The sequence below is a fragment of the Engraulis encrasicolus genome, chromosome 5 (assembly GCF_034702125.1).
Source record: "Engraulis encrasicolus isolate BLACKSEA-1 chromosome 5, IST_EnEncr_1.0, whole genome shotgun sequence".
Lineage (NCBI taxonomy): Eukaryota > Metazoa > Chordata > Actinopteri > Clupeiformes > Engraulidae > Engraulis > Engraulis encrasicolus.
The window spans coordinates 47,963,722-47,983,956 of record NC_085861.1 but is presented as its reverse complement, the minus strand read 5'-3'; the positions used below and the strand labels follow the sequence as shown (position 1 = coordinate 47,983,956).

Sequence of the window (20,235 nt, the reverse complement as noted above, 5' to 3'; positions counted from 1 at the left end):
GCACAGTGCCCAGGGGCACCGGTTACATACCGCCATTCAGACATACCACTTTTTATTGCAAAAACCATTTTTCCAGCTTGCAGGAACTGTTTTCAGACCCTACCTGTAAGGGCATTTGGACCGTGACAAAATTAGACACTAAATTATACACTAATCCTGTAATTGTGCTGTCACTCTCTCCACTTCCGCTCATGTAGCAACATTGTTGCAAATTGAGTTAGAACGTTGTTCACGTTCCTTTACGTACTTGCAACAATGTTCAAATGACTCAAAATGGCTTGGAATGACAATCAAATACTGTCGGAATCGCGGTATGTCGGAATGGCAGTTGCCCCAACCATTTTTGACCAGTTAGGGGGCACCACTATATACAAATTTCACAAATATTGTTCATGAAGGGGGCACCGGTGAGGAATATTGCCCAGGGGCAGCACTCTAGTTTAATACGGCCCTGCGTGTATGTGTAAAGGATGAAAGCCTACAGTACAGCTCCGATGTCTTCAAGGAGTTCTTTGAGGACAAGTATGTTTGATTACCGCATGTAGCAAAGGGGAATAGAGTTGCCCAGCTGGGACTTGAACCCAGAATTTCTGGGGTAGTAAACTGGGGCTCTGACCACTACACCAAAGAGCCAGGCTCATTGGTGTGACAGAACACACCCACAACCCTAGTGATGGTCACTCCATCGCACAGCACTGTATGACTATACAGTACAGAAGCAGTAATAGTAGCCTAACTAGAGGAGCACAGAGCTGGGTGATTTTAAGTGGAAGGGAAGTCTCAACTTCATATGCATAGACCCCCAAGTCACTCACGTTACATAACACACTGTGCAATTGTAAACAGCACACTGTCCACACATGCCCAATGCGTAGCACAGAATAGTGGTTTGGATACTACATTGCATTTACTTGTACTGTGGAATATTGACACTCAATGGCCGTGTCTCAAATGCCGCACTTGTGCACTTCGGGCACTGTTTTGCAGTGCCTAGGGCGCTCACGCTGAAAACTTCAGTTGAGCCAGTGCACTGAAAGTGCCAGGATGATCTCCTAACAATGGCGGAAAAATGCAGTGCTTGAATGATGGACACTGCACGCACTAAACGGTGGCCATGTTGACAATGACACGGAGAAAATGTGGCATTCAGTTCAGTAGAAGTGTTTGATCAACAGTCTCCTAATTCTGTAAGTAATGTTGATGGGACACCAACATTTTCATGCCAACCAAAGTATTGTATGTGTGATTGTTGTCCTTTGGGGTAAAGGAAATGGGAATACATTCCAAGCACACGCCAGTACTTTTAACAGTAATTTTTGAGTGTGTATGACATTTTTGTTCATTCTCGAAGGGTGGAATGCTATTTCTTTTTTCAACGTAGTGCACCTCTTTTTACGGTGTTCCAAGTGGCCAGTGAACATTCTAGAATGTTGGTGTACATTGTGATGCTGTGTACAGCTACCTCCCAGTAGGTCCGCCGCTGCAGAGGATGGTGCAGCAAGCTGAAGGTCTCCGCCAGAGTCCCCAAATGTGTCTGCAGATCAAAGAGTAAAACACCTCCATGTCAGACATTCAACTACAAAAGCAAATTTGTAAAGGAAACCAGAGTCCTTGACATAGGCGTAGACATCTAGGCCCTCCCCATTCACACTGGACAGTCAACTTTTGCCTCATTGAACTATAATTAATGGCATAGCACTGAGCGATAATTAATCATTTTGTCAAAAGTCTGGTTCATCTTCTGTGATTTCTATGATTTCAATTTCAAAGTATAATTTTTGAGCGCGGTTTCATAATATCTACCTACACGCTTTCGGGTTGGGCCCGATTTTTTCTGGGCCCACCTGTTTTATTATTTCTGCCTACGCCCCTGGTCCTTGTAGAGAGGAACTGTCCCCATTACATCAATAAGCTACAGTAGCTACTATTTAGTATCTAAAGTGAGGTGTGGGAGACCTTCCACATTATTCCCATGACAGGATGCACACATACAAACCTTCGATTATATGACTACATTCCTAACCACTAGACCACAGCTAGCAGAGACTTGATATTCCATGGTTTGATATCACAGGGGCAGGCTGAAGGAAGGTCTCAAGACTTCGAGACTGTTATTGTTATTGTGAAAATGTCTGTACAACAATAGCAAGGAACGACAAGGCCACAAAGGTGTAAGTAGAAAAGTAGGCTATTAATATATGAGGCAGAATAAGAACTGGGGAGAAGGAATGACATGTTACGGTAATAATAACAACACAAACAAACAGCAACACAGGCGATATACGTATAAGTAAGTGCTACCCACCAAGGAGGTCAAGCACTGGGCCCCCGGCGTCTGGTTTGGGGGGAGAAGAGGCATCCAGGGAACCACCTAGTACACCTAGTGGAGCTGCTACAGGGGCCGCCGGAGACAGATCTACAGGGGAGAGAGAGAGAGAGAGAGAGAGAGAGAGAGAGAGAGAGAGAGAGAGAGAGAGAGAGAGAGAGAGAGAGAGAGAGAGAGAGAGAGAGAGAGAGAGGGACAGAACAGAGAGCACAGAGCAGTATATGAAAAGTTATATACATGCAAACACACGCACGCACGCACGCACACGCACACACACACACACACACACACACACACACACACACACACACACACACACAGGAAGGAAGATGACAGCAGGTGTGAGGAAACTCCTCACCTGATAGTAGGTCCCCAGTGACGTTGGCCTCAGGGGGCAGAGGGGAGGGGCCACGGGACACTGCTGGGAGATCTAGCCAACCAGAAACCAGAGCAAGAGGAAGGAAGAAAGAGGAAACAAGAGAGAGAGAGAGAGAGAGAGAGAGAGAGAGAGAGAGAGAGAGAGAGAGAGAGAGAGAGAGAGAGAGAGAGAGAGAGAGAGAGAGAGAGAGAATACAGCAGGAAAGAAGGGAAAAGGGAGACAACCAATCAGCATATGAAATAGTGAGAGCGAAATAGAGAAAAACAATACCATGCAGTCATTCGCCAAAACATTCAAGTTATTTTTGTCTCTCACAAACACGCGTGCGTTGTAGATATGCATGACATGCACCCGTGGCTACTGTAGTCACCACCACTATGGAAGACAAACTAGGACGCGTGGAGAGAGAGAAAAACAACAGAGACAAGGCAAGGAAGAAGAGGAGGATAAGAATGGGGGAAGTATAGAAGAGGAAGAAGGGAAGAAAGTGGACAACAAGAAGGAGGAGAAAAGGAGAAGACATAGACGATCAGGAGACACGAGGACGCCGGACGAAACACACTGAACGAAGACTGGGGGCGAACGGACCAACCAACGAACACTGAACTCTTGTACCTGCGCCAAACAGGCCTATGCTAGGAGTAGCGTCTGCTTTGGATGCTGAGGGGGAGGGTTGCTCAGGCATAGAATCAAACATATCTAAGAACAAGGACACACACACACACACATACACACATTAAGGTTCAACTCAGTGCACATGAGCAGCAGTAGGTCAACCAGAGACAGACATACAGTATGCAAATGCAAAATGCAAAAGGGAAGCATATACAGTTAAGAGCAGTGCTATTATTACTAAGCTAAATGTAAACAAACAGAAATGAAATGAATATAAATGAATAGTGCATATAATAGAAAAATCAAAACCAACAAAGAACTGAAACAGTGAAAACGGAACTTTTAGAATTATTGAATTATTCCTGTAAACTCGAATTTAACTCTTACTTTGACAAAGAAGACAACTTAAGTATCAGACTTTAGGAAACGAAATCGAGTTCACGGATGTATGAGGGATGTTAAGCACAAATGCACCACTTCACAGGGACAATTGAGTTTTTATTTTGAAAATATAAAAAAGACATTGTACTGTAGAAACCGCAATAGTAATTTTTGGAAATAAAACGCATTATGTTAACGGATGTATGAGGGATGTTAATCACAAAACCACTTCACAGGGACAGTCACGAGGGGAAAGATGCTCGTCGTGGGACACAGAAGCTGCAGCATCTTTCCTCTGGTTTAGACTACCTGCAGAAGTGGGGGTTTTGGCAGGTGTAGGCGTTTTAGCGTCAGAGTCTGAATCGCCACCTGACCACCCATCTTGACCTAAGAGAAATAAGAGAAGGACAGTCCAGGCCTGCTGGGTGAATTACAGTTAAAAATAAAAAAGCTTTTTTGAAATGAGAATCCAATGACTTGGGGTGAGCCAGAGAAATATGGGGGACATTAAATCATATGAAACGCACAATGGATAGTATTGCACATAAAACACTGGAGGTGCACTTTCGTGGACACACTGAGGTGGTCAGTGTTTTTGGTAACACTTTAGAATAACAGGCGCTTATAAATCACTTATAAAGTATTAGTAACACATAGTAAATAATGAATTCATAATGAACAAGACATTTAGCTTTATAAATTATTTATACTATTTACATATTATTTCTTAATCATATACAAACATTTGTAAATGTCTCTGTTCCATAATTCCCGTAGTTCATTATTTCCTAATTGTTACTAATACTTTATAATTGCTTTGTAAGCAGCTTTATAAATAATGTATAATAGTATTTACAAATTACTTCTAAATCATCTACAAACATTTGTAAATGTCTTGTTCATTATGAGTTCATTATTTACTAAGTGTTACTGATACTTTATAAGTGATTTATAAGCGCCTGTTATTCTAAAGTGTTACCGTTTTTTTGTTTTTTTTTAATTCACTCGAGATAGTAGCCCCATAATGCACGCCTTACCTCCTGTGGCACGCTGTAACAGTCATTGAAAAGTTAGCTACCACAGTAGGCCTATTACACTAATATGACATAACACAGGGCCTTTAGTAATGCACTATGACTGTCTGGTAACAGCAAATGTATACCAGTGTGTCTTAACGGCTTAAAGATGCGAAAAATAAAACCACCAAGTGGCACCAAAATAATAAAACATAAAACACAAGGCGATTGTAAAATAAAATATAGACATGCAAAATAAATCATAGCAAAAACGTAATGAAGCGAGCAAATGCGCCAGGTACAAACAGAGCAATAAAGAGGAAGTTTGGACAACAGCAGGTCTGGCAGCAGTGCAAAGGGGAAGAAGAGCAGAGAAGGCAGAGCAGTAAAAACTACAAGTACCATGATGCACAGCAAAATGCACTGAGAGGCAGAAAGAGCTGCAGAAGGAATCATAGAGAGGTCATACGGGCATAGTCAGGGTTAGAGGGAAGAGAAGAGAGAAAGAAAACCGAAGCAAGGCAGACAGAGGTAGGGGCAAGCAAATAGACAGACAGAAAGATCTAGACAGACAGAAAGATAGACAGATCGATACAGACAGACAGACAGACAGAAAGATAGACAGATCGATACAGACAGACAGACAGTCAGACAGACAGATAGATACTCGAAAGACAGATACGATAGATAGATAGATAGATAGATAGATAGATAGATAGATAGATAGATAGATAGATAGATCGATCGATCGATCGATCGATCGATAGATCGATAGATAGATAGATAGATAGATAGATAGATAGATAGATAGATAGATAGATAGATAGATAGATAGATAGATAGATAGATAGATAGATAGATAGATAGATAGAGTCATAAAGGAATAGGTGGAATGGAAGCAAGAGTGTTTACCACCAAACAGGTCTAGAGTAGGAGCCGAGGCAGGGGCAGCAGGGGCAGCAGCGGTGGCCGTGCCAGCAGCAGCAGCAGCAGCAGGGTCGGAGGCTGTGGCGGTGGTGGGGGAGACAGCAGAGGCAGCAGCAACCGCTGTGGTGCTGGAGTCAGGCGGGGAAGCAGCGTCCTCAGCATCAGCCCCAGTAACATCCTCACCGCCAGCAACGGTAGCCGCAGCGGCAGCGCCGGGAGGAGAGGAGATGGGGAGCTCGGAAGCGCCAGCACCAGCACTAGCACCAGCAGCAGCAGCCGTGGGACTAGTAACCGCACCGACGGCGGGGCCGCTGTCGAACGCCCCCATGGCAAAGAGGTCCATCTCTGGGGCCATGGCTGCACTCCCTTCTGACGGGGCGAAGGGGTCTTGGGTGGGAAGGATGAGGGGAGAAAGATGCAGGTAGGACAGGGAAGGAGGGCAGGGAAAAAAAGGGAGAAAGGATGGGAGGGGGTACAGGGATAATTTGCAAAAATCTGTTAAACAGCATTCTGTGCAATGGGATAATGTCACTACACAAGCACAGGAAATACAAAATGCTTAATCTGGCAAGAAAGACAAAGATAAAAAGGGAAAAATGGGGGATTGGTAAGACAAATAAACAGAAACAAAGCACGTCTGGATCTTTCCGGAAAACCACCATTAACCTTACTGCTGCAGCCACAGGCAATCCCAGACCGTTTGTTTGGCCCACACCCAGTTCACAACAGACATGGAGGACACAGACAAACCAATCACTGCTCTCCCTGGTGAGGTGGTCACCTAATGTTGGTTGACACTTAAGTGGATTCTACTATGCAGACTTCCGTCCTTCCTTGCTCACTTGCCTGCTTGTGACCTCATGATAATGTCACTGACCACAGAAAATTAATTCAATGTCTTTCAAAAGCACAATTCTAATATCATTTTCTCATTTGCAATTGAGATGGTGAATGAAAAACAGTCCTCCAAAAGTTGTTGTGGCTAGGCTGACAGCTGGGAAACTTAATTGTTTTCTCCACGGAGGCTGGGCCAGGAGGCGGGGCGAGGCCACAAGCACAAGTGGAGGACGGGAGTGTGCATATTGGAATGCACCGAAGGTTTATTCTGGAACTATTTCGTTTTTTTCCCCAAAGCACTGGGATCATTTCATAGAGGTGGTTTGTGGCAATGTGGACGCAGAAGAACGTTAATGCTTCACTACTTGGGGGTGGCAGGAAAAGGCTTGGGAAGGTTCTGAAAATGTTCATTAAGTTCTTTAGTTTTTCTAAGCCTAGGCTATCCAGTCTATAAACAGGAGTGAGAAGATTTCTAAATCAAGTAAGTACTATAATTGCAAATTGAAGTTATAACAGATATCATTAATTCTTCCATTTAATCTAAACTTCAATCTTTGTGCTACCACAGCTTATGAAGCCTCCTATGGATACTTACTCGGTCCATGCCCCCCAACAAGCAAGAGACAACAAAAAAAGATGTTGTAAAACATACGGTATGCATCAGTTCAGTTATCACAAGTACAGCACTTGCCACTCCATCAAACACAGATATTCTGTCTTGAGGTACGGGGTGTTTGAGGGAGTCCAGTGGTGATATTGCGATGAATATCTCAGAGGGTGGGTACTGTTAGTTCAGACTACTAGATGTTGGCAAGGGTGGGTGTGGTGGTGGTGGTGGTGTTGGCGGGCAGGAGGTTGGCAAGAGCCTATCAGTCAAAGCTGGTGTCAAGTCCAAGGTTGGATTAAAAAATAAATCTATTTTTTTATGAGCGCCAGAGAGTAAGAGCCTAAAACATTTGGGTTTCTTTAGGGCTAATGGCCTGTGTAAGTACACAGACATTTGCCTATGCTGACGAGGATGAGATAGCTCTGTCAAAGCTGATATTGCTAGTGCCTGATGACTAAGTAAACACTAAAACCTACTCATTACCAAAATCATTTAAGGGTTTTGTACGATTTTTTTCTGAATCCTTTTCAGGGTTTTGGTTGATTTTTTCTGAATCCTTCAACATGTTAGAGGGACAAACATCTGAAACTTCACACCAATTTAAGCTGTGAACACAACACCGAGGTGATTGGGTGCTACCATTGGAACAGACAGATGTTGTGTAATACAGATGATAAACACTTCCTCTCAGAGGTGTCCAAAGTAAAAAAAAAAGAGAAGTAAAACAATGTGCTACAGTTTCCTTCCAACACTGGTGGCTACTGTAGACTACAGTGGCCCGCATGTCTTATGATCAGCTGATTCTGAGCAGATTGGAGCAATTTGTGATAGTTTTTTAGGTGTTTAGGTTCTTTCAGTAACAGCACAGTCTATCTACCTCATTAGGTACAAAAACTGATGTAACAACTGTGTAATATTGCGTACTGGTATTGTACTTACACAGCATGAATTTACATCTACTTATACTTTACTTTTAACAACTCTGCTTCCTCCAAATTCATATATGGAAATACAACCCAATGTAGTAGTCTCCCCTCTCAGCCACTGCATTCGTTTCCAGCGATGACTGATGGAGCTCTCTCTCTCTCTCTCTCTCTCTCTCTCTCTCTCTCTCTCTCTCTCTCTCTCTCTCTCTCTCTCTCTCTCTCTCTCTCTCTCTCTCTCTCTCGCTTGGGAGGGTTATAAGCACTCGGGGGAGGGGGGAGGGGGACCAGTAGAGCAGAGGTTGTGTGGGTCGTCTTGCTCTAGTGGTGTGTTAGTGTATTTCAGGAAGCTGGTCGAAACACTCTGAAGCAATGCAGCAGAAATTGCCTCAACAGCACAATCTAAAACTCACTTGGCAATAGACATTAAAGTCTCCTTTTGCATCCCCATAACTTGAAATACTGCTGAATTGCTTGCCGTTCATGTTATTGGGATTTACATTAAAAAGCTAACTCACACAGACTTGTCATACACACAGACAAGGGAGAGATGACACACAAAAAACACACACCCACACAACATGTAACACTTCTAACAAACACAGAGTACAGATCAAAACAGCAAAGAACAGAAGCAGAAGAAGACATACACACCCGGAGCTAAAGCAATTGATGAGGGTTCTGGAAGATTCAGTACACAGAGCAAGTATACACATCAGCATGGGACTGTGCTTATCGCACACAATAGACAATCAACATAGACAGTAAGTAAAACATTCACAGTCACACACACTCTCTGTCTTAGATTCCTCTCACAAACACAAACACGCAAGCATGTAATGCTATACTGACATAGTACTATTCACCTACAATAACTACCATTCACACTCAACCAACCACAGACAGTGCACACTGCACACACATACAAACATGTTGTGCACATTGCATACACATAAATATACATACATACACACACAGACACACCCACCCACAAACACTGACACACACAGACACACAGACAAACACACACACACACGCACACGCACACACGCACGCGCACACACAGACAAACACACACACACACGCACACGCACACGCACTCGCACAGAGTGTTAAAAAAGTGCAGCTTAGTAATTTCATCACCCACCAGATCCGGCACATGCATCAACAGCAGCTACTCCGCCCCCAGTGGGCGGGCCTTCGCCAGGGGAGGGAGCAAACGCGTCTGGGGTGGGGACCAGCCGCAGATGAAGTTAGGGGTGGGGGGAGAGGCAGCAGGGTCACAGGCAAACATCAACACAACAGCCAGTTGGCAACAAACAAACAAACAAACAAACAAACAAACAAACAAACAAACAAACGGACAAACAGATGAGGAGGCGGAAGAAAGAGAAAAAAAAGAGAAATCAGAATCTGAAAGGTGAACAAGGAGGAGAGAAGCTGTGCAGTGCACATACACACACACACACAGCCCAAGAACCTCTATCTCGGTTGGATGAAGGCTGGGAGATGGCTCTGGACCAGGCGCGGCCCAACAGTGGCCTGAAGCAGGCCAGGCAGAGTTAGGCTGCGTGTCCATGTGACATTTTGTTCTGAGTAAAAAAATTACGTTTTCTTTAGAGCAGAACATCTGTGGCGGGATCGTGTTTCTTTCTAAAGGACTGCTTTTGTTTCTGGGTGGCAGCTTTGCACACTTTGACTGTGAAAACCTTCAGAAAAACTTTATCTAAAGGTTTCAGAAAATCTCTGCAGAATCACTGCAGCTTTTTCATTGTGTTGTGGGTTTGCTAGAAAAAATTGCTACATGGACACGGCCTGTTGGTTGCTACAGTGTCTGTGAAAGAAGGATTCCTGAAGAGCAGGCGGTGGAGGTGCTCCAAGACTGTGGCTCAGTGACAAGCTTGGCTAAGACAACTCAGAGTGTGCCGTAAATCACCCTGTAGAAAACTGTATCGGTCTCGCTTCCCTATATGGAGAGAATGAAGCCCTAAGAGAAGGGTGTCACACTTTTATTTTACGGTTACCTTCATTCTTCATTATAATGTACTTACAGTGTACATTACATACCTGTCAAAAGTGCTAATGGTAAGCCTGTGCTATCTGGTGCAAGTACATAATGTTAAATGTTATATTACACACAGATACACTGTACTTAATTGATGAACAGGAGTAGTAAAATGAAGAGTAACCAAGGAAGTTTGGCATTCACTCTGAGTGAACTTCTCCGGGCTTGTTATTGACCCACAGCTTTGATATCACTGTGCTGTGCATGCAAGTGCTAGCTTCAAGCTAGCACTGTAAAAATGTGTTTTTCACAACACATGGTCATTTATAAGAGCCCCCCCTTAATTATAACAATATTACAGTGTTCAACCTGTAATATAATGATCATTACCTAGAGGGCAGCGCGTCATTCTGACCTCGAACCCCTGAGGCGTTGTCTACGGCTAATTGGAGACATTTTTCAATTTGCTTTATTTTTCAACTAATTTCCCCTCATTTCCCTGCATGTCACCCTGGAGATTCAGCTGCCCATCTGCCCACTTCCCTTCAGGAATGGAGATATTACCGGCTAGTCAGGCAAAGTAACTGTAGTTACATGCAGGGGACATTCTGATTTGCAGCAGAACATTGGCAGTATTTTGTTGGCACACCGGTGAGGGAAACTGGGAAACAATTACTCATTCCAAATGTGCCCATATAATATTGCAGGGGTATTCTGGTAGCACAACGCTATGCCAATAGCACATGAATTTCCCTGAACTTGTTTTAAACCGAATACTGACAATACTCCATGCATGTACCTGAACAACTGATCTCAACAGGCTGTATGAAACTACAGGTTTGTCTTGATGCTTATCTTCATACATAATGAAGTGGGTGATTGTAGCTGGGAATTAACAAGGTGGACAGCATAAAAACACAGATGTTATGTTGTTTTTTTCTTTCTTTCTGTATGTATGTAAGATTGATCTGTGTAAGGATATGTGTAATGTCTCGTGGGTAATGTCTTCTGTATTTATGTATGTATGCATGCTACGTGACACCTTCATTTCTCCTCTACTCTACTTTTTCTTTCTTTCCAGTGAGTAAAGCCAGGCAAAGTAAGTGTAAAAGGAAGTGAAGCAACAAGTGTTCTTTTGGTTCAAGCTCTCATGATCTCAAGCCTGTGGTTCGTCAGCCATCTCTAGGGGTTTAGGTTGGGAGAAAGCATCTAGAGGTTGGAAGACCCAAGAACCGGCTCCCGAAGGAGATGACAACGGTTCTTGAGCTACAGTATAATTAAAAGCCACTTGATGATCAATACAGAGCAGGCTATTTACAGAAGCGGAGCTAATGGGAGTTAAATAGTGCAATTTGGGGTTGTATATTTAACTAGACTATTGATTAAATTGCACAGATTTAATCAATACGTCTCTTCCTATGGAGGCCAAGTCGATATAGAGGCAAAGACAATACACACTCTCGCAAACTTAAAAGGAGATGGTTGTCCTGCAACAATGCAGCATGTTATTATTAGTCATGGTTAGAAGGGTTCTTGTGAGTTAGCGATAGCACAAGGTAGAAAAGCAGAGGGATAAATACGTAGCTGATTGGGGTTAGAGCAGAAACAGCTGATTAGTACGCCACCTGTCTCTATAGACGCTCTGCTGTATGCACCTAGCCTTGGTAGTGCGTGAAACGCTCAGTGATTGGATACTCTTTGGTGAACTCCGCAGAGTATCCAATCACTACCAAACACTACCAAGGCTAGAACACTTGACATTGGGAAATGGTGAGTATCCTTCCTGCCCACATTAACCCTTTCAGCACACCAACGGTTAGCCGGGCACCTGTTGCCTAGAGACAACCATGGTCTGACACCTGGCACATGGCGACGGACCCACTGACCTCCGAACAGGTCCATTTCGGAGATGGAGGCCGCTGGGGCGGGCACGGGGAGTGACGCAGCTGAGGCAGGGGCGGAAGCCGCCTCTGATTGGCCATTGAGGGCGGCTGTGGGCGTGGCAGCCGTGTCAGGGGCGGAGTCTGTGGCAGGCTCAGTGGAGCTAGTGGCAGCAGGTGCAGTCAGGGAGTCTGATGATGGAAGTTCCCACAATCACACATACGTACACACACACGCATACAGTACAGGCCGCATACGCACACATGCACATGATGCATACAGGCACATATCACAGCGCGCACACACATACACACACACATACAGTGCACAACACACACCCACACCCACACAACACAACCACACACACATCCACACACACACACACACACAAAACCACAATACCAGCACATATCCACACCACAGGATAAATCACAACCACCACATGCACACACACGCACACATGCACGCACGCACGCACGCACGCACGCACGCACGCACGCACGCACGCACGCACGCACGCATGCACACACACACACACACACACACACACAAGGGAGGAAAACGAGGTGGTGGAAAGGGTAAAGACACACACACACACACACACACACACACACACACACACACACACACACACACACACACACACACACACACACACACACACACACACACACACACACACACACACACACACACACACACACAGGAGGAGGTGGAAAGGGTAGCAAGAGGAGAAAGAGAGAGAGAAACATACACAGTTTGCCAAGAAGAACATTAGAAACATGCACAATGAAGGAAGACGGGCAGGGACATAAAGCAGATAGGAAAACAAAAGACAATATGGTCGAATTAAAATTGTAGAACCTCGTCAAGCATTGTTTTACGACTGCCAAATGGACATACACCAGGTTCAGAAATTAAAATGAAGATGAGGCAATTTTTGAAATCACAGTAGAGAGATATGAGAAGGACTTATACTTTAAAAAGTGTGAGGTGTGCTCAGATCCTAAAAAAACCCCGTTGTTGCGGGTGTAGGGTATGAAAAAAATGCACAAGGAAAAAATATCCACCCACCACAGAGGCTCCCTTTCTGTGATTCAACAGAAAAAAACGCACAATGTTTTGACCTGCAAGGTCTTCATCAGGTGTCTTCGTCAGACACCTGACGAAGACTTTTAAGGACTTTTACTTTGTGAAGCCAGTTTGTCCACCTCGCACTGGCAGTGATTCAGACAGAATATTGATCATCACAGTCACTTACCCCCGCCCAGGAGATCTGCAGCAGCATGGGATGAACAGAAAAAAGAGAGAGAGAGACAGAGCAGGGGTTATTGGAAGACCGGGGAAAAAAAGAAAAAGTTACAGACAGAACGACAGACAGACAGACAGACAGACAGACAGACAGACAGATGCACACACTCAGGCACACATGTGCGCGTGCGCACACACACACACACACACACACACACACACACACACACACACACACACACACACACACACACACACACACACACACACACACACACACACACACACACACACACACACACACACACACACACACACACACACACACACACACACACACACACGAAATGGTGAGTTTCTGCTCATCATAACCCAGAATCAAAACAGCAGCTTACTAAATGCAAAACTCATTTTTCCCAAACTAACAAAGCGGACCAGTCCATCTGCCTGTCCAGTCGAGCTGCTTCACCTGGCAGACAGGTCTGGGCAGTACCAGGGACCAGCAGGCCTGGACCAGGCATCCACAGATACACGTTTTCACCGTGCCAAATCAGGCAATCACATCTGCCACCAATTACGCCTTCCAACAAGCCCATCTCACAGCATAGTGCACAGTAAAACAAGTACGGTTAAGCAGGGGAGAGGTCAACTCAGGATATTCCACATCATGAATCATCATCTGACACCTGAAGTGAAAGCCCACTGGGAAACTCCAACTCCTACTGTCGTTGTGACACAGCACTCCACAGCACACAAGTGCACACAACAAAATTGCATGTACGCCTGTGCAAGGGAGCAGCCCTCAATGGCGCACCAAGGGAGCAGCGCGGCGGGGCGGTGCCATGCTCAAGGTACCTCAGTCATGGAGGAGAATGGGGGAGAGCCCTGGTTAATTACTCCCCCCACCAACCTGGCAGGTCGGGAGTCGAACCTGCAACCTTTGGGCTAAAAGTCTGACGCCCTCACCGCTTACCCATGGCTACCTCTAGTGTGTGCATCCCTTGCACACCTCATAAACTGTATGTTACTCTGGAATAGGAGCTTTTTCCGACCCCATAATTATACAGAAGCATGTGGAGATGAAGTGCAATGCTGTGTGTTTTCTTAAAGTAATTAACACATACGCCTCCTCCACAGTCACTTAAGTGAGCACCTAGCAGCAGGAAATCAATATCTGAGGACAGCTGGATGCACAGACACACACGTCTCAAATGGTGCACTTGTGCACTCCGGGCACGATGGTTCAGTGCGTATGGCGCAGTGTCTACGCACTAAACATGGAACCCGGAATGCACAAGTGCGCCATTGCAGACGCAGACTCTCTCTCGCTCTCTCTCTCTCTCTCTCTCTCTCTCTCTCTCTCTCTCTCTCTCGCGCGCGCGCGCATGCACGCACACGCACGCAGGCATGCATGCACGCATGCACGCACAGCCGTAGCGAAATGACTCTTGCAAACCCCTGCACTCCCTGATGCTGATGAGAATAAGTCTCCTGTTGCGTGGGCATTGCTGATGGATGTCACTCATGTGGCGAAACCTACACTTACAGCTCATGAAACTGCCTTCATTTACATATATCCCTCTCCCTTGCCACCAAAACGCTATGACAGTTATTTGACTATTTTAAAATAATCGGTAGTCTTTTGTTGGCTGGATGGCGGATGTGTGAGAGTGAGGGACTAGAATCTTAATGAGTTGTTACACCACATTTGATAAATGATTTGATATGATTTAACACCTTAACGCAGAGCCTCAGTTATAACCTTATTGTCACAAAAATGGTAACGACCAAGTCTTAATCAGTTAATGTTGTTTATATATAAACGTAGTTCTGGAGGAAGTCCGAGAGTGATTGACAGCTGTCATTACTTGCTCCCGCCTTCGCGCATATTTAAATCCCTCCTTCCCTCTCTCGCCTGTCATGCGCGAAGGCTTTCCGAATTGTCCCATCACCTCCCCATACTCCTCCATTTCACTAGAACACCCAGTTACACTTCCTCTATACTACACATAGGGGGGAAGCGGATCTCATCCCGCATGAGCTCCGTTTAAAGCATCCCAGGACCGAGGCCAGCTAACATGCCAAACATGCATATACTATACGTAAACTGTACACCAAGCACTCAAGGACAAACTCGTGAACCTAAGAGTCCTTGCATTGTCATAGCAATGTTCTTATAATGTAGTTGAGTGTTTTCAGCAAGGAGTGAATAGGCACATTGAGGGCCCAATTTCCAGTAAGAGGCCACAACAATTAAATCGATTGTATGTGACACATCTTGGATATAGTTTTAGCTAAACTATTTTTGAAAAACTTCAGCATTTCACCACTGCCACAGCAGGGTGCATTACCATATCCATCTGTTTCACGACGGGCTCTGAAGTGTAAAGCTGCCTGGATGAAACAAAGTGCCCGTGGCAACTTTTCATTCATGAGCTGCTCTAAATCTAGATGATTAATGTAGACTGAAGGTCCATTTTTCATCTGGTGTCATTAGTATTCTTAAATGATCACATGCTGCGAGGTAAATTGCTGCAGCACTCAATGACAGTCATGTTGCAATATCCACTCCAGGGGGACAATCACCGCAGTGGGTAGAGAATTATACTCAAAACTTGAAGAAGGCCACAGGCTGAAATACTACCTGTCTTCTGATTAAAATCAGTGTACAGACAAAGGGTGTGCTGTGCCTTCTTTGAGATTTCAGAAAGCAGCAGTTCATTTCTTATGTGACAACTCTACAGGTTTGAAATGGAATTCAGAAGAGTAGAAAAATGGCCCTCTCCATCCACTTATGGCACGAATGTGTCAAGTCAATACCTTGCACTTGTATCGTCTGTGTGTGTGGGTGTGTGCGTTCAGACTTTTTGTAGAGAAAGTGCGCTCAAGTCCGAAAAGTCTTACAAGGTCTTTGGGTGCGAGCAAACAGCAAAGTTCATGTTAAGCAAAAAAGCCACACTCCCGGATCAGTTTCTTGCAGTTTTAATACTGGGTTAGCATGGCAGACAGACAGACGTTTCCGCCTAAGCCTTTTCCAAAAGACGCTGAAGAAGGCTTAGGCCGAAACATCTGTCTGTCTGCCATGCTAACCCAGCATTAAAACTGCAAGAAACTGATCCGGGAGTGAGGCTTTTTTACTAAACATGTGTGTGTGTGTGCGTGCATGCCCGCATGTCTGCGTGCATGTATGTGTGTGTGTGTGTGTGTGTATGTGTGTGTGTGCGCGCGCGTGTGTGTGTGTGTGTGTGTGTGTGTGTGTGTGTGTGTGTGTGTGTGTGTGTGTGTGTGTGTGTGTGTGTGTGTGTGTGTGTGTGTGTGTGTGTGTGCGTCGCGTGTGTGTGTGTGTCGCGTGTGCGTGCGTGCGTGCGTGCATGCATGCGTGCGTTACCATACTCACCTCCCCAAGAGGATGTTGGAGGTCCTGAGCTTGCTGCTGGAGCCAGCAGGTCAAAGTCCACCAGGTCATTAGACAAGCCTCTACAGCCAGGGAAACCAGCATAGGAAATGTGAGGGAGTCTTACAAACTGATTAAAAAAATGTAACATTTGAAGAGTTCAGATGCAAAACCCCCTAAGTGCCTTTTCAGAAAATAATCTTAATTCATTTTTATTTAATACAAAGCTAACAGAATTGCATATATATATTTACCAAAACCAACCAAACCAACAACTGGGTTCTCTAAAAATATAGAAGTGCAGGTCTTCAGAAATGGAGTTAGGGGGTTTTGCATCTGAACTCTTCATTTAATTGACACAGAGTCAAAATAGCTTGTCAGTCCAGGGGTGTTCATTATTTATGACTTATTATTCACCAAATGAATGATATGAATGAATGACTTGGGATGACGACCTCATTATTGTATCACTTGTGACTGGACTGCATGCACAGAGTTGAGTAGAGAATAGGAAAGTAGAGTAGAGTCCCTTCATTGATTCCGAGGTGGAAATGGTTTATTTCCACAATTACTATGTAAAGTGCTTTGAACACTTTTTTGAAAAATGTTTGCCAACACCTTTGGATTTTATTTAATTTTTTAATGTTATTTTCTTAGGTTAATTTAATAATTGGCAGGCTATGCCGCTCTGTCCATGCAGCTTTCCTCAGCTTAAACAGCAATAAATTGCTAGCCTGATTATTATAGACTTTCAAACCTCAATTCGCTGAAGGTGTCACTGGGAGGGCGTAACCTGGCTAATAAATTGCACCGAAGCTAAACCCATCTGTAACCCTTGCTAGCCAGTGAGACAGTCTTGCCAGTCTTCAACAACACAATTTCCAGTGACAAACAATGGACAGAGAACAAAGGCTTACTCAACTCACAGACACACAGACACAGACACACAGACACACAACACTCTCTCTCTCTCTCTCTCTCCCTCTCCCTCTCTCTCTCTCTCTCTCTCTCTCTCTCTCTCTCTCTCTCTCTTTCTCTCTCTCTCTGTGCGTACCCAGCTGATGCAGCAGGAGCAGCAGCAGCAATAGGGGCGGCTGAGGCAGAGGCAGGGGCAGGGGCAGCACTTGCGGTGGCTGCAGCGGTGGCGGCAGCAGCGGCTGATACAGCGGCGGCCGCCGGAGGGGCAGGTCTGGCCGGTCGGGGGCCGGTGGGGCTGGGAGCAGAGGCGGCAGCAGCAGCACCCGCGGGAATATCCAATGTCTTCACCGGAGTGCCCGCCGCTGAGCCGTTATTGGTCGCCGGCGCCTTCTGTGTGGAGTCACATGACACAGACATGTCCTATCAGGTCACTGCTTGAGGCCTTCAACTGTTTATCATTAGGACTAGTTGAAAGATGTTGGAAGTTGTAAGAAACACATACAATTCAAAAATCACTTCATCGAATGCATAAAGGATTGTTTCCACGTACCTTCGTTGGGGACCTGTAAATGTCAGGAAAAAGAGCAATGCAATACGTGAGATTTGAAAAAGTGAGAGCAATTGGAAGCATAACAGACTGAAATTTACAAAGCATAACAAACAAGATATTTCCAGATGCTAGCAGGCAGCAAAACAAAGTAAACCATTTGATTCCTGTAAAGACGATGTCTTGGAAACCAAACCACAGTTCCTCCATCACCTTACATGAAACAAACAAAACCCCACCTCGGCCTTCCTAACATATAAGAAACATATGCAGTACATTCCTTTGACATGCTTACCTAAACATCTAGAGTAATCCCTTTTTAGTAGGGGTGTAAATAATAATCGAAATGTATCGATATATCGCTATATAATCTGACGATTGAATCAAATCGCATCATATCGTGGGGCATTCTTAAGTATCGAAAATAATCAAATCGCTAGCCCCCAATGCCCTAGCTCCAGAACATAATAGAAGTGGAAAAATAATTGGAAAACAGTCAAATCGAATCGGGCATTCTTAAGTATCGAAAATAAAATAATCGAATCGCATCGCATCAATTAATAAGATATCGATATTGAAACGTATCGTCATGGAGGCTGTGATCTACACCCCTACTTTTTAGACTAGAAAATGTCAACACCAGATGTGGATAGGTAAAGGTGATATGAAGACAATGCACTTAACGCCATTCATAATCATTTACAGCACTTGTAGGGTTTCATAAACACAGGGTCAGAGGGTTCAAAGTGGTCGATGTGGGGAATACCATTGACATAACAAAACAGCCATTACCAAAAATAATTCAATTCTACAGTTATAACTCTGAACTTTATCATAATGTGTGCGAAGTGGTTTTAAAGTTCAGAGTTCAGCTCTGTAGAATTGACACAAAACCACAATGAGAACAAAGCCATTATGGAAACACAACATCCAGACTTTAACGTACATACAAACATTACAAACAAAATCAGACCAAACCAAACGTGCACGTCAGAGAAATACTTACTCCTCACTGTCGGAGCAAAACAAATAGGGACGAATATTAATGGTGTGTACACAAATATAGCGTAGAAAGACAGAAATTCAGGACGGAGCCTTAGCATGTGTATTTGCAAAATTTTAGTAAAGATAAACATTCTATATTCTGTTTGAAGAATTGCCATTTGAGTTGAATGAAGATAAACCGTGTGAATGAATGTGTGTATGTGTGTACTTTCCTACGTGTGCGTGTGTGTGTGTGTGTGTGTGTGTGTGTGTGTGTGTGTGTGTGTGTGTGTGTGTGTGTGTGTGTGTGTGTGTGTGTGTGTGTGTGTGTGTGTGTGTGTGTGTGTGTGTGTGCGTGTGTGTGTGTGTGTGTGTGCGTGCGTGTGTTTGTGCATGTATCTGCATCCTGTACTTACACTTTCTTGCCCTCCAGTGTGTTGAGATGGGTTTCTAGGGACTCCAGCAGGCTCTCGGGCAGCTACAGTTCACAACACACAAGTCCCAAACATATCAGAGTGCAGCAAACCTATTACCAGAGGTGGAAAGAGTACAGAAAATGTGTACTCAAGTAAAAGTATCTCTACTTTGCTTACATTTTACTCAAGTACAAGTAAAAGTACCTATCTAAAAATCTACTCAAGTAAAAGTAAAAAGTACTTCACTTAAAATGTAATTTGAGTAAAAAGTACTTAGTTACTTTTAATTAGCTTTCCTCTTGAGAATGTCATGTTTATTTTTCTTGAATATCGTCCTCCATAACCTCTATCTCTTGCTTGGCACCAGCCATCATCCAATACATTGATACAAGATAGTAAAATAGTGGAAATGCTGTGTGCCATCCTGCACAATCTTTCATTTCCGGCGGATTGTGGCATTATTGTGCATGGCATTTTGTCTCTCAGTCAATTTTTTTTACTCAGTACTCAGGCCAGGTCCCAATGTAATTAAGTACTTGGATCAAAATGTACTCAAGTACAAGTAAAAGTATTAATTTTAAAAATTACTTAAAAAGTACAAAGTATTCATAAAAGCTACTCAAGTACAATATTGAGTAAAAGTAATAAGTTACTTTTCCACCCCTGCATATTACACAAGGCGTAGTACATATGCCATCTCTGGGATTTTAGACGCAGTTATGGTGACAGTTTTTTGAGAAATATTATTCAATCAGATTAGATATGATTTTAGATAAAAAGAAAGCACACATGGAAACAGAGAAAAGACACAAGGCGAAGAGTTTGAAA

The 20,235-nt window shown here is 44.2% G+C and overlaps 1 protein-coding gene across 1 annotated transcript in view; it reads right to left on the bottom strand.

The window, feature by feature from the left end:
• Positions 1–20,235, bottom strand: part of snap91a (synaptosome associated protein 91a) — a 91,319-nt gene that overhangs the window by 11,958 nt on the left and 59,126 nt on the right. Inside the window, 11 exon segments of the mRNA XM_063199929.1 lie at positions 1,463–1,534; positions 2,306–2,416; positions 2,685–2,756; positions 3,321–3,404; positions 5,630–6,031; positions 9,159–9,236; positions 11,903–12,088; positions 13,159–13,173; positions 16,546–16,623; positions 17,667–17,850; positions 19,395–19,469. Coding sequence (XP_063055999.1) covers positions 1,463–1,534; positions 2,306–2,416; positions 2,685–2,756; positions 3,321–3,404; positions 5,630–6,031; positions 9,159–9,236; positions 11,903–12,088; positions 13,159–13,173; positions 16,546–16,623; positions 17,667–17,850; positions 19,395–19,469 — 1,357 coding nt within the window.